At 37.6% G+C, this 14,456-nt stretch overlaps 1 protein-coding gene across 7 annotated transcripts in view; it reads right to left on the reverse strand.

Annotated features, from left to right (window-relative positions):
• Positions 1 to 835: 835 nt before the first annotated feature.
• The window catches only part of FOXN3 (forkhead box N3), a 304,442-nt gene continuing 290,821 nt past the window's right edge, over positions 836 to 14,456 (reverse strand). For all 7 annotated transcript variants that reach the window (XM_073349399.1, XM_073349401.1, XM_073349402.1 and 4 more), the window contains one exon: positions 836 to 6,547. In XM_073349399.1, coding sequence (XP_073205500.1) covers positions 5,998 to 6,547 — 550 coding nt within the window. In that variant the 3' untranslated portion in view covers positions 836 to 5,997. The remainder of the gene's footprint in view (positions 6,548 to 14,456) is intronic.

The raw sequence follows: 14,456 nt of genomic DNA on the forward strand, positions 1-14,456 counted from the left end.
AAACAATTATATATTTTCAGATAAATACTCTTTGTTTCAATGCTAACAGAAAAGAGGAAAGGCTACTCGTTTAGCACAACAACTCAGAAGTGACCTTCGTTAACTCATTTCTGATTTTAAATGTACACCAGCAAAATACAGCACCATAGACACATCAGGTTGAGAATTTTTTTTTCTTTTTTCTTTTTTTGGTCAGTGAAGCTAGTACTTGTTTGCTGAACTGTGGAAGAATTATAAGGTCATATACACTATCAATGATAAAGCAACCCAGCTGACAAGTCTGTGCTTAATTCAAGAATAACCAGTATTAGAAATAAAGTAAAAACAAAAAACCCTAATAAACCACTGTCAATTAATACTTCCTAAAGAAAAGGGGATTAACAGATGATTTCACAAAGGTATGCAGATTTATACAGAACACTAACTGTTATGTGTAAATCCTCAAACTCCATCTCAAAATAGAAACACACAAGATGTATATAGCTTGATTTACACATTCTGATTCAAAGGAAAAAGACATAATTACAACTTTGTAACTGTGTTAACTGCAATATAAACCAAACAGAAGTTCAAAGTTTGGCAGATAACTAAGAAGAGGGTTATCACTTAGGTTATATAGCAAAATGTTGATGTATATTACAGAGAGTAGTATAAATAATAAAAAAGTATTATTTAAATTAGATCACAGTGCTGCATTATGTGCATAACAGTGTTTGATATATTACTGGAGGGCTGTGAAGAACAACACTAAAGACTTAACTGGTCAGACTGTCAACACTGATACTCTGTTACAATCAAGAGGATGTACAGTTCAAATGCTCTTTTGCTGGCAAAGTCAAGAAGATAGATAGATGGATATTTTTTAAAAGCAACCTTTTCAAAATAAAATAAATCTATCCTGGGCAGCTGTGACCCAACTGAAATAACTTGATTCACTTGCTTAATGAGGTGAATTGCATTTGTATCTGAAATTGTGAACGTATTTTCCACACTTTTATTATGAACCTAGAGCTCATGGGGGTACATTTTTCAGAGCCACAGAGGGCCAGATTTGTAAAGGTATGGAGGTACCTAAAGATGCAGATGCCCACGTACCTGCCCAGTGGAATTTTCAAAAGCCCGAAACAACTAACTCCCACTGATTTCAAAGGTAGTAAAACATCGAGGCATACTTGAAAATCCCACTAGGCAGGTGCCTATATGCACCCTTAGGAACCTAAAGACCTTTACAAATTTGGCCCTTAGTGACTTAGGAGCCTCTCTCTCAATTAAAGTCAAAAGGTCACTCTTGACTTAGGTGTTTTTAGAAATTTTACCCATGGCACCATTTGGTGGATGATTTAGGACCAAATGCTTATGAAAATTGACATAACTCCATTATAGCTCTATTGAGTCCAAATAAGTAGGGAATTTGGTCCATAGTTTTCAAAGTGAGGCAGTAATTCAGTCAAATGTAGAAGACCAGTGTGTGTGTTTAGGGATTTTCTTCTCCCACACTAGTGTAAATCAGAAGCAACTCCAAGGACGTCAGTTAAATTACCCACAAGTATGTAACCCATGGATGATGAGAATTGAACTCATAGGCTGATTTTCTAGAGCTAAAGGGGTGTGTATCTCATCTCACCAACCCTGATTTTAACTCCAGTGATGCCCTGGAGTTACTTCTGGTTTCAACACTTGTGAGATCACAATCAAGCTCCGTTTTTAGGAAGATACATTTGATGAAATAGCAAAGCTGCTCAAGACCTGTGCTTAGCATTTTTAAAAGGCAAAACTTCATCAAAATGATTTTACAAAAGAACATCAAATATTTTGCAGCATATAAGCAATGAATGGTTGATTCCTTTACACCTGCAGACTTTAACAGAATCTATTTGTGGCATTAGCTCTGGCTTACAAATGTTTCTCCCTCCAAAATGAATATTGTAAAATGTAAGAATGTTTGTTAATTATAAACCACCCTTAAAAATCCTCTCAGGTCTGTAAGTTGCCATTGATAGTCTGCTGCCCTGGTATCTTTTTTCATACCAGCTTTGAAGAACATTAACTTTGAAAGATTTTTAAAATACTAGAATGGGGAAAAAATAGATGTTTAGAGATTTTCGGAGCTCTTCCTCAAAAATGGCTATGTCAGAAAAAAAGTCTGGCAAATGATAAAGTCCATAATATGATCCAATTACCAGTTAGTTTTGGCAGGATTTTAAGAATAGTGACAATTGCACAGAGGTGTTGGCAATGTATTTTTATTTATTTAGTTATTTAATTCTTGAGCGTATTTACGAACATGCATTGTATTGGCTCTATAATGTTTGGTTACATAATAAACTGGACGGACCTTAAACAGTCCTTCCAATCCAATGTACAAAGAACACACCTATTTAGATAAATGAATATTTAACTGATGGAACCAAGACCAATTCCGAAGAAGCTACTGTGCTCAATCAGGCACAAATCACATGTTTTAAAAGGTGGCTTGTAAGTATTTATTTTTTTTAAACATACCAATCTGTAGTTATGTACTGAATGTCACCAGTTATATGTATAGGAATTCTGTACAAAATACTTTTTAAACTTAAAACAATAGGTTGTTTTATCACTTATATACTTCATGCCCTTCTTGAATAGTCTACAGGGGGCATTAGTACAAAACCAAATTTCTGGTTCCTCTCTTTTGGTGGGCCTTGAAAGTATTTTATAAAACACAGCCTATTGACATCTTCCCAGTAGGCCAGCCTAGAAGCTACAAATTGCACCTGCCAATATTTAAATATACCAGCAAGTCCATAAAGGAGTTATTGAAGTCTTACAGAAATAATATATTTTAAAGACAACCTGCCTAATTAGGTATTTATGTACAAGATTGTTTTCTTGGGTGGATAACACTAGTGATAATTACATATTTAATCAAGTAGCCAAATTAGAAAATAGTACTTATGGAACAGATACTTATCTCAGTTCCACTGGTGTAAGTCTGGAGTAACTATTCTAGTCAGTGAAGTTACTGTGGAATTAGTTTTGTGACTGAGAGCAGTTTTTGCCCACTGGTAGGTGACCATGTCATTTTTTCTGGTGACGGTGGGGAGTAAGCCATTGCTTCGAATTTACTTGATGCCACTAAATTTTACTCTTAATTGTATTTAATATTAATCAGGCTGGTGGGATGGAACAACATATGCACAAGTGTGTATTACAACGGTTTTTGGGGCAAGTTGATGCATTTTCATTTGCAGTCACTCTTCCCAGAAGTCCATGAAACACAAGAGGCCAGATTTTCTAGTGCAGTTGTGTAGCACTATCAGTGGATTCTGGCCACAGAGCTGGCATATCTGCCAACAGGAGAATGACCCCAGTGCAGTCATGAAGGAAGCAATATGGCTGATGCACCTCTAGGCTGCACTGATCCCTAAGTTATGGGTTTTTGCTTCTCAGGGCTGCTGGCAACCAATGCAGTTGGTAGGGTTCTAATTTACACCTGGGGACCAACCCTGCACACAGTGGACATGGCTCAGCTGAGTGCAAGGGTTAAACCATCTTTGCTTCCCACCGTCTCAGTCTATGCTGCTTGATGTTCTCCCAGACTCTAACATCCAGCCCATGGACTACTATTCAATTCACAATATAGTCAGGGTCTGGGGTCCTGATACACACTTAGGCAAATCAGAAAAAAAGAAATAAATTTTGGTGCTGCACCCTTGTGCTGTATTATATTTTCTATACAACAGAACACCCATTGAGCATAGCAATATTGGCAGACCATAGTAATCCACTGCACAATCCTTCCACTTCCTAAACCAAATGAAAAACCCAAATGCCTCATGGTGCAATTTTTCTTTTACTCCATTGGGTGGGCAATCACATCCCTCTATAGTTTCCTGATCATGGGCTATATTCCTTCCTCATGTAACTCTGTGGATTGAAACAGTTATACCAGGGATAAATTTGGTGGCCTCAAGTTTTTAAAGACGACAAGATAATTTTATGAAATGATAGGGATTTTCAGTCCCTGTAATGTTCCTTTTGCCTCTAGGATCTTTTTCGTGTAGATGATTTTAATGCCAAATTCACAAATTGGGGTGGGAGAGATTGTATTTTATTCACAGCTTCCCCCCCCCACTTCCAGGGAATTCCAATCGAATTATCAACATTTTCATGAGAGTAGCACAACTGTACCTGAATCGCTTCCTCTAATCCTGTGCTATATCTCTGATCACCATCCATAAGGCCCTTTACTAACTTCATTTCTTTTCATGGCAAATTAGCAAAGCTATTCACTGACATACCTATCCCTGAACCAAATCCCAATTATTTTCCTCAATTAAGCTCCTATTATTCTCTTGATTCTATCATACACACTCACTACTAAATTTGCCCTCAGATTATTGCATCATGTTACACATGTACAGGCAGAGAAAGGACATTTTTTTTTTTTTTTAAACAGAAGTAGGGAGCGGGGGCTGAATGTGCAGACAAGGCAGTATATAATTCAACCATCCAAGCCCTACCAGAGTGTGAAGATATTTTTAATATTGCAGAGTAAGTTCCCCAACAGTCAGTGTTTGTCCCTGAAGAAGGTTAAACCTTAAACACCTGCTTCAAAAAACCAAAACAAACAAAAACAAAACAAAAAAAAATAAAAATAAAACAGACTCTAAGCCTAAGGGCTTAAAAATTAGAGGCATAGCCTTTTTCTCTATTTTCTATATTTATATGAAAATAATTCATGCTTCATGCTAAATACATTATTTACCTTACAAGAACTTTGTTATCTTTGAATTAAAAAAAAAAAAAAAAAGTAGTAGTTTTTCATTTCCCCTCCCCCAAATCCATGCAACGTGGATCAGAATTTTCTGCTGGCTACGCTGGTTGAATCTGGAAATCTGATGTTGTTTTTGCACAGACGAATCCTGACTGACAATAACTGCATACTCAATTTTGAGGGCAGTATAGGAGCTCTTGGTTGTACTCTATTTTCTTGTCCATCAATATGCCTTTTTTTTTTTTAAATACACATAATACTAATGGCAGGTTTTGTAGCATTTTTTCCCCCCGTTAGATCAAGTATTTTTGATCCACAGAAAAATATTCTGATTTACTTACTTCCTTAATATCTACTGTAATTTCTTAGACTTGATTGCTTTTCACTCAGGCAGTTTAGAAGACATAGCTTGTTTTCCATATTATTATTATTATTATTTGCACGCAGTGCCAATCTTCAGGCTTATGGCTTTTTGAACATTCTTTTAATTTAATATAGAAGACAGAATTCAATGATTAACAATACCATTAACGATTCCCTCTCCCCCCCCACCATTTCTTCTCATTATTTCACTGAAACCCGTTGCATACACAGTTCAAATTTTCCATAACTTAAAGTTATCAGTCTTCACATTATGAGCCACATATAGTACAGGGAGCACTAATAATGCATTACTGTATGCGCAATTGCTTTCAGTGGCTATCCAAAGACTTCTATGGCACAACTGTATCCAACTGCCACCGGTTCTTGGTTTGGTGTTGAGGACTCCATGCCTCCTCCATCCTCCAAATCTCCTTATTCACTTTCATTTATAAACCCAATTGTAAGGCCATACTTTTTAACCTAAGGGCCAGGCCTGAATGATTACTGAATTATGCACATCTCTTCTAGGTATAAGAGGGATTTCCGAGGGCCGAATTGTACTCCCATCACAATAATGTTGATGTCACTGCGTATTCAACCATGCATTTCTGACAAGCTGGAGAAAGCAATGGTGATTTTGGCTTTTTTTACTTTGTGTCTTCAGGTAATGAAAAGCTTTTGTAAATTAGCTGAGTGTCAGTATGAGTTCTATGGCTTCAATCTCCTTTAAAAATAAAAATCTTAAGGGTCCAAAAAAAGAAAAAAAAAACCAAAAAAAACAAAACAAAACAAAAATGCTGATATTGCCACAAATCATTAGAATTCACCTGACGTGCTGAAACAAAATTTTGTAAGTTCAAACAAATCAATGATTTGTTCTAATTTTTTGTGGTTTCTTTTTGCTCTTTCTGCCCCTTTGCCGTCCGATTGGTGATGTTATTCAAACAGGACCGAATTCCTGCTAAATGCAGGAGTGATCCAGCTGCTTCTTTCATCTCCTCATCGTCACTCTCTGGGGGCTTTTCTGTACGTCTCTTTTTAAGAGGCAGTGTGTCACTTGGTACTTTTTTGACCTTCAGTAAATGTTGCCTTTTCTTGTGCTGGGATGCATACCCACTGTCAGCTAAAGAGTCCTTGGTCTCCTTTCGGTTTTGCTTTTTGTCCTCCTCTTCTGTTTCACTATGGCTCTCGTGGCTCTGGAAGCTAACTTCACTCCCTTCGCTGCTGTCTTGGCTGCCTTTAGTAGCAAATTCATAATGGTCATCAGCAGATGAAGAGGAAACAGAGTCACTAGCAGGTGAAGTGCTCCTGTGGTTGGAAGCTTTGGCACTGCTATAGTTGTGATCCTCCTTTGGGTCGCCACTAACCACGGGAGAGCCACACGACTGTTCACTTTCTGTCCTCATCCGGCAGTTTGCTAGTCCATTTCTGTTAAAACAATATGAAATATCCTTAGAAACCACGTACACATAATGCTGCTCTAATGTGAAATGCAACAATCGTGGACTAAATGGACTCAATATGGCTACCAAAGTAACGATCATTCTAGGCCTGATCCAAAGCCCCATTAACTCAATTAGTGGGAGCTTTCCTATCAAAGTGAATCATCTTTGTATTGGGCCTCATAGATAAAACTCAACAATTCAAAACAGACTGACAGGAGTGAGCGGTACAGTCACAAAAATTGACATTCCGACGGTTCATATTTATTCTTCATCAATAAAACTATCTAATTTATGTTTACAAACAAAATCAAATCACTAGTTTTCAAAGAGATAGAAATGGCAGTTTGGTGACCTGGAAATTTAACTCCTCCTTTCCTTTATATGTCAGTACTACTGAAGACTGGAATCAGAAACTTGCTAGCAGGTTTGGAGACAGATGTGTGTTTGTTTTCCCCAGCTATGTGATTCTGACCGTAGAGAACACCTTGTTCTGTCAATAAGTTAAGCTGCTGTGGCTTCTGACTAGGCACCGTGACACAGTGAGCAGTGGTGTACAACAGCCAGGTAACATTTCACGGTCACTTTTTGGACCATAAACACATTAAGAAAGAGAATCAACATTTATTCTGACTATATCAAAAGAAGAGGGGCATCCTCAGTACTGTCAATCTTAATATCTATTTACATAAGTGATCCACAAAATATTTTAAGAATGGTAATAAGAATGCTTTTCCGCTACAAGGCATCATTTGGGATAATGTCTTCCTTTCCTATATATCTGTACCGTACTTAGCACAGTGGGACCCCAATTCTGATTGAGGCCTTTGGGTGCTACTGCAGTATGAAAAACGTATAACCACTACAGTCCATTTTCACTCCAGTGAAGTCAATGGCAGTTCTGCTGTTGATTTACATGGGAAAAGAATGTGTCCCCCATGCAGCAAGTATGTTAAAGCAGGGCCTAATCCTGCACAGTGCCCTCAACTCCCACTAAGCAAAATGGGAGAGGAAGATGCTCGGGACTCATTCTACAGGCTCCTAACTACTAACGAGAGAAATACTAGATTGTTTTCAGTATCACTTGATGAACTGCTTTTAAAATCAAGTCTTGTCACCTTCGCATAATTCAACGTTGCCAGTCTTTCAAGCCAATGTTGGATAAGTGACTTCCTACGAGTATCCTGAATGTAAAGGTTTCTCAAAAGGAATGTTCAGAGGAATAGCACCCTGCCAAATCAAATTTACTGATCCCCTCTCCATTTAAAGTAAATTATGGGGAAGTGGTTCAGGTTGGACCTGAATGGAACTTGGACCTGCCTTCTGGAACTTGTTTCTTTACAGAAAACAGGACAATCTTATCCATTTCCCAAGAGTATGGGACAAACTTATAATACAGAAAAGAAACGAGCTGTGCATAAAGTCACAGTTTCCATCTGTTTAACAGAACAAACAATGGCTAGAGATGAAAGCAAACTTCTGTTTGTCTAAGACCTATCTTATTCTGTTGAAGTAGGAAATAGAGTTCCAAGAACCAGCAACAACACAGTGCTGGAAGATGGCTAATTAGTCATTCTAAATTTTCTAGTTCGAATATTTTGGGGAAAACATGTAAATACAAGGTCTAGTTATTGGCAAATAAAGTCTCTCACCAACCTCTCTTGCTCAATAAAATTTAATTTGTCCTAGATTTTAGAGTAGGTTTATGATCCATGAATTATATACAGGACCCAGCAGGAAGAGACAAAGCTCCTTCAATTATTAATAACTAAATGCAGTGTCATTCATGATTGTGCAACAAGCCAGCTGCATTTACTTTGAGATGGTTTGCCACTGCAGGGGTTGTTGTTAGAGGATGCCAAACGCTTAAAAGAAGAAATCATCCATACAAAGTAGTTGTAAGGTGAATTTATAACCAATTCCTTAGAATCATTCATTAAAAAGGAAGCACGGGATACATTTTAAATGACAAATTCTTCACTTTTAAGCTAAATTTACATGTAAATATGATCAAAATTATCATAAATTAGCATAAAATTAAAGTTAGGTGATTTTACTAGGCAGCTAATAGTCTGAGCAATGTGGCTCAATAAAGATTGCAATGATCTTCAGCATAAATTCAGCAATAAATTCTTGCTCCAAGGAAACAAACACTGGACAAAATAGGTGGGAAATGAAACAGTATATTTATTAACTAGACCGTAGGTAAACAAGGTTTTTAATGGACCTTCCTATTATTAAATCTTGGCATAGTTTGTTTTGAATTAAATAAAAAAGCAACAACTCCACAGAAAAGAGCAGCAACATCTCCCTAAAAACTGCTGATTTGCCCCTTGAGTGCATTGAGCAGACTCTGGTGTTTGTTTTGAAACAAATGGGCTACAATTTGGAGTAAAGACCCAATGACTTACTCAAAATTCCAATTCTTTTGCAAAGTATATAAAAAAAATGCCGAGAATTCTAGGATTATAGGGGGAATTGAAACTACTATAAGGAGATCCCATCAGTATCCGAATAACCACAAAAAATGGAAAGAAGGAAAAGAAAGAGAGGGTGGTCCATAGAAAGGTGCAAGAAAGAAAAAATATTAGAGAAATGGGAAGAAAGGAGGGAGTACACCAAGGCTCTCAGAATGGAAAGCATTAGGGATAGGGCTGGTCAGAAAATGGATAACTTTTACTACAGAAAATATTTTCTGTTCTTCATTAATATTTTGAAATTTTTAAAGTTTTCCAACCAGTCCTGCTTAAGAAAATAAAAGAGAAAGATAGCAGGTCAAGGAGACAATTGGTAAGGATACCAGCAGAAATGAAAATGAGTGAAACAGATGGAATGTTTTAGTATCTTCAAAAAGATCAGTTATTGTGTATCCAAAAGTAAACAAATAATTGTTACCTTGAGGCAATAGCTCAAATACACGAGATGTGAAGACTTCCCTATACTTGATGTTAGCAGATGAATATAACGAGTGGAATTAAAATAATATCTAATCCATTTCCATTGCATATGTACTTCTGAGGCACTTCCAAGACCTAATTCTTTGTATTGCTGCTATGAATTCATACATTTGCTAACAAAACAAATAGTGTAATACTGGGTGTGAGCCAAAGCACCTCTATATTCACACCCAACACAGTATTATTATAATATTTGTACACAATATGCCTTGTGAGGTATAATTTGAAAACCAGTAATTCGCTGGTCAATAATTTCATGGTGAAATGTATATAGCAGCGTAAAAGTAAAGTTATTAATTCCCTTGTATGACGTTATTAACACATGTTCAAAACCAGACAGCCCTGCCTAGGCAAAAGTCGTTAAACAAGTCTCTCCTAAACAAAGACATGTGTGTTTACCTCAATTTACGTACAAGTAGTAAACAGGATCTTCAAGACAGCAGGGGGAGGAGATGGCAGGGAACACAACAATTTGCATTTCATCAAACAAAAGTGAACAAAAATGTGTGTGTGGTGGGGAAGAACATGGAGCCTCCTTCACTAGCAGTCTACATATCACCTTCCTCACAGCTTGAATGAACTTTATTTTGAGAGGTAACTTCCAGAAGAATCCATTTCAGAGGTTCAATGTACTATAAAAGAAAGGGGCAGAAAACCCCAGGTGATCTCTTTCACCTAAAATGATCAAGGCACCAGCACCTTTGGAAGAGATCCTGACCAAGGAGAGGGTCACCATTTTGCAGAAGACTGTGGGTGAGAAAGGCTATCTTGAACAAAGTCTCGAACAAAATCTTTCTAGATTGAGACTTTTAGATATGAATTTTCACTTTTATTTGCTTTTAACCATTCCTAACTATCTCTTATACTTGAACTCACTTAAAATCCCATCCTCTTCCGTTAATAAACTTGTTTTACTAGTAATCTAAGCCAACAGTACTGTGGTTTGTATTAAAGTGAATGTCAGGTCCAGGTGATGCGGCAAACTGGTGTGTTTTCTCTCTATAAGGAGCAAATGAACCATATTATTTCACTGAACTGTCCAGGAGAGGGCTGGACATTACAGAGCACATGTTCAAGAAGTAAATGATAACACCTCTGTCAGTCATTCAGTGTTTATAAATGCCAGAAAAATAGTATTGTGTGCCTGGGTCTAGCCTATTCAGTTAAAAAACCAAGACAAATACAAATAATGTATATATAGAGATTGTGTATCAGAAGGCCTCTAAACACAACCCTCTCTACCACTGAAGCATTAATAAAACAAAAATGCCCATTTTGCCTAGTGTATTTTTTTTTTAAAAGGGGAGTTTAGACATCTGTAAAAATGCTAAACTCATAATCACAGTGATAAAAATGCTACTAAAAATCAATGCCCCACAAAGATTTTTAAATTACCCAAAAGTTCATCCAGATTTTCTAGTAACTGGCACTTTTCAAGTTGTTTCATGCTGAATCTCTAGCCTGTAGCACAGACTACTGGGATGTGTTTTGTTGCTTCATCCTTCTTGCACTGAAATATTTTGTTTTTCTGACCTTAACTAGATTTGAAAACACTTAAGATTTATAAATCCACAGCTACAGTGTAAAGATTTTTTTTAAAAAAGAATAAAATTAAATTTGACTAGGCCATAGACAGACCATGTGGGGTGTTGCCAGAAAAAGGGATGGCCATTTTAAGGTCTGATTCCATTCTCATTGAAAATCAATAGAAGTTTTGTTACTGATTACAGACGGAGCAGGAGGGAGTCTACAGTGGCTGGATCTCCTCTCTGCAAGACAGTAATGAAATGATTTCACCAGTATGGTGTTAGTGGGTCCCAATTTGCAGGGGGTCATCTTCTAGAAGAGACAAAACTGAAGTCCAAACCATTGAAGGCCATTAAAGATCTCAAGGTGCCTTTTTTGTGTGTGTGTGCAAGCATACAGATGTTTGCTCAAGCTCTTGGGCAAATTCCAATAGAGGTAAATAAATGTTGCCTATGTGAATTCCTCTAGTGGTTTCAACTGGATATGGTATTATTCACGTCCTGTCCTTAACTGTTGGGTAGTTCTCCTTCTAAACACCAGCTACATTCCACCCGTGCTGGCTGCATTTTACAGGTGGCTGAAGTGAACTCTGTATATAGTTGGAATATCAGTTTAATTGTTTTTGGATTCTTCTGAATGAAACACGTTATGGATGTGTAAGTGGGAGTTTTAGAATCTGAGAGAGTATCCCAATTAAGAACAGGAGAAAACAGGGCATGTCAATTTTTCTTCTGGACACTGGAAGTTTCCAGGTTTGCTATAACCCATATAGTAAACTCTACACTGCAGGAAAGTCACAGGTTACTTTGCAGGTTGGTGGAACTGTCATGTAGATAGCACTGTACAGGACAACAAGAAAGCAAATTAAAAATAAGTAGGGCTCACTTGTATGATGATTGATGTGACCCTATCCATAGAGCCCTGCGCAGATACAAAAAGGTGTATCCACATCCGATCTGCAAAAATGGTCTGTGTATACCCGCAGATTTGCAGGGCTCTATCTATCCAGGAGTTGCTGAATAGAAGTCAACACTGGTAAGTCAGTTATGCTATTGACAGAAACTCTCACAGGGAGATTTTCTATCGTAATAAACATACAAAGGACTACAGCAAATATAAATCTTGTAATGATCCATTAACAAACATACGAACTGGATTTTTTTTTTTTGCATTAAACAGATTGCTCTAGCCCAGTATCCTGTCTTCCAACAGTGACAAATGCCAGGTGTTTCAGAGGGAACGAACAGAACAGGTAATCATCAAGTGATTCATCCCCTGTCACCCATTCCCAGCTTCTGGCAAACAGAGGCTAGGGACACTTCACAGCATGGTTTTGCATCCCTGCCCAGCCATTGATGGATCTATCCTCCATGAACTTATCTAGTTCTTTTTTGAACCCTGTTATAGTCTTGGCCTTCACAAAATCCTCTGGCAATGAGTTCCACAAGTTGACTGTGCATTGTGTGAAGAAATACTTTGTTTTAAACCTGCTGCCTATTAATTTCATTGGGTGATCCCTAGTTCTTGTGTTATGAGGAGTAAATAACACTTCCTTATTTACTTTCTCCACACCAATCATGATTGTATAGACCTCTATCATATCCTTCCTTAGTTGTCTCTTTACCAAGCTGAAAAGTCCCAGTCTGATTACTCTCTCCTCATATGGAAGCTGTTCCATAACCCTAATAATTTTTGTTGCCCTTTTCTGTATCTTTTCCTATTCCAATATATCTTTTTTGAGACTGGGCAACCAGAGCTGCACGCAGTATTCAAGATGTGGGCATACCATAGCTTTATATAGAGGCAATATGATATTTTGGGTCTTATCTGTCCTTTTCCTAATGATTCCTAACATTGCTAGTGACTGCCGCAACACATTGATTGGATGTTTTCAGAGAACTATCCAGGATGACTCCAAGATCTCTTTCTTGAGTGGGAACAGCTAATTTAGACCGCATCATTTTATATGTATTGTTGGGATTATGTTTTCTCATGTGCATTACTTTGCATTTATCAACACTGAATTTCATCTGCCATTTTGTTGCCCAGTCACCCAATTTTGTGAGATCCCTTTGTAACTCTTTGCTGTCTACTTAACCATCTTGAGTAGTTTTGTATTATCTGCAAATTTTGCCACCTCACTGTTTATTCATTTTTTCCGGAACATTTATAAATACGTTGACTAGGACTTGTCCCAGTACAGACCCCTGGGGCACACCACTATTTACCTCTCTCCATTCTGAAAACTGACCATTTATTCCTTTCCTTTGTTTTCTATCTTTTAACCAGTTACTGATCCATGAGAGAACCTTCCCTCTTACCCCACGACAGCTTGCTTTGATAAGAGCCTTTGGTGACGGACCTTGTCAAAGGCTTTATGAAAATCTAAATTGTCCTCACAGAAAGAATGCTTTGTCTATATCAATATCAGATTTAGAGAGTTAAAAAAAATGTGGCCCTTTTCACGTTGGAGAAGGAGGCAAGTTAAATTCAACAGTCAAATATTTTTGTAAAAGGAACACCTCCTTCAGCTCCACAAAATAACTCACTATGCATAATACAGCAGGAAATGGGCCTGCAGTGCAACCTGGATTTTTTTTTTTTTTTTTGGTATTAAACAGATTGTTCTAGTAATAAACCAAATTAAGACCATCTATATGGAAATACATTCCAGCTCCTTTACGCAAACAACCTACAGTCATTCATAGATGGTGTGGGTGCATAACTCAGCTTATGTCTTGGCACCTATGCTGCATACTAAATTTATTTCTGTTCATTTAGTTATTGCTTGAATGACTGATTCAGAAAAGCAAATAAATAAAACAAACCAGCATGTGAGACAGGGACATCATTCCTTACCACCATGTTGGACTTCACAGACAAACTAGGTTTGGGCTCTAAGGCTATGTGCATACTACAGCTTATGACAGCAGAACTTATGTTGCTTAGGGGTGTAAATAAACCACCCCTGGAGCGACACTTTCCACGTGCCATTCTAGGCATTGACTGTACCCAGAAAAGATCTACAGCTGTACAATGGGAATAATGATACTGATCTCCTTTGTAAAGCACTCCGATATCTATTGAGGAACCGCACTATGTAAGAGCTAGTATGATGATGAGGGACCTGATTACCTAGGATAGAACATCTCTTCCTATACATTACCTTGACTGATTAGGTGCTTCTACGAACAGGCCCTAAATTGTGCTCTCATGAGGACTTTAGGCTGGACATTCCAATGGAAGAGGGGGAGGGGGGTCCCAGACTATGGAATTTGCTTCTTCAGGTAGTCAGAGCTTAATCTTCAAATCATCAGTCAAGCCTTTGCCTACTCTAAGGTGTGACTTGATTTTTCTGTTTACAAAAACGTTAAATGAAAGTATGTGCCTGGAGGCCAGAATGTCACTGTA

Source organism: Lepidochelys kempii, chromosome 6 (assembly GCF_965140285.1).
Source record: "Lepidochelys kempii isolate rLepKem1 chromosome 6, rLepKem1.hap1, whole genome shotgun sequence".
NCBI lineage: Eukaryota > Metazoa > Chordata > Testudines > Cheloniidae > Lepidochelys > Lepidochelys kempii.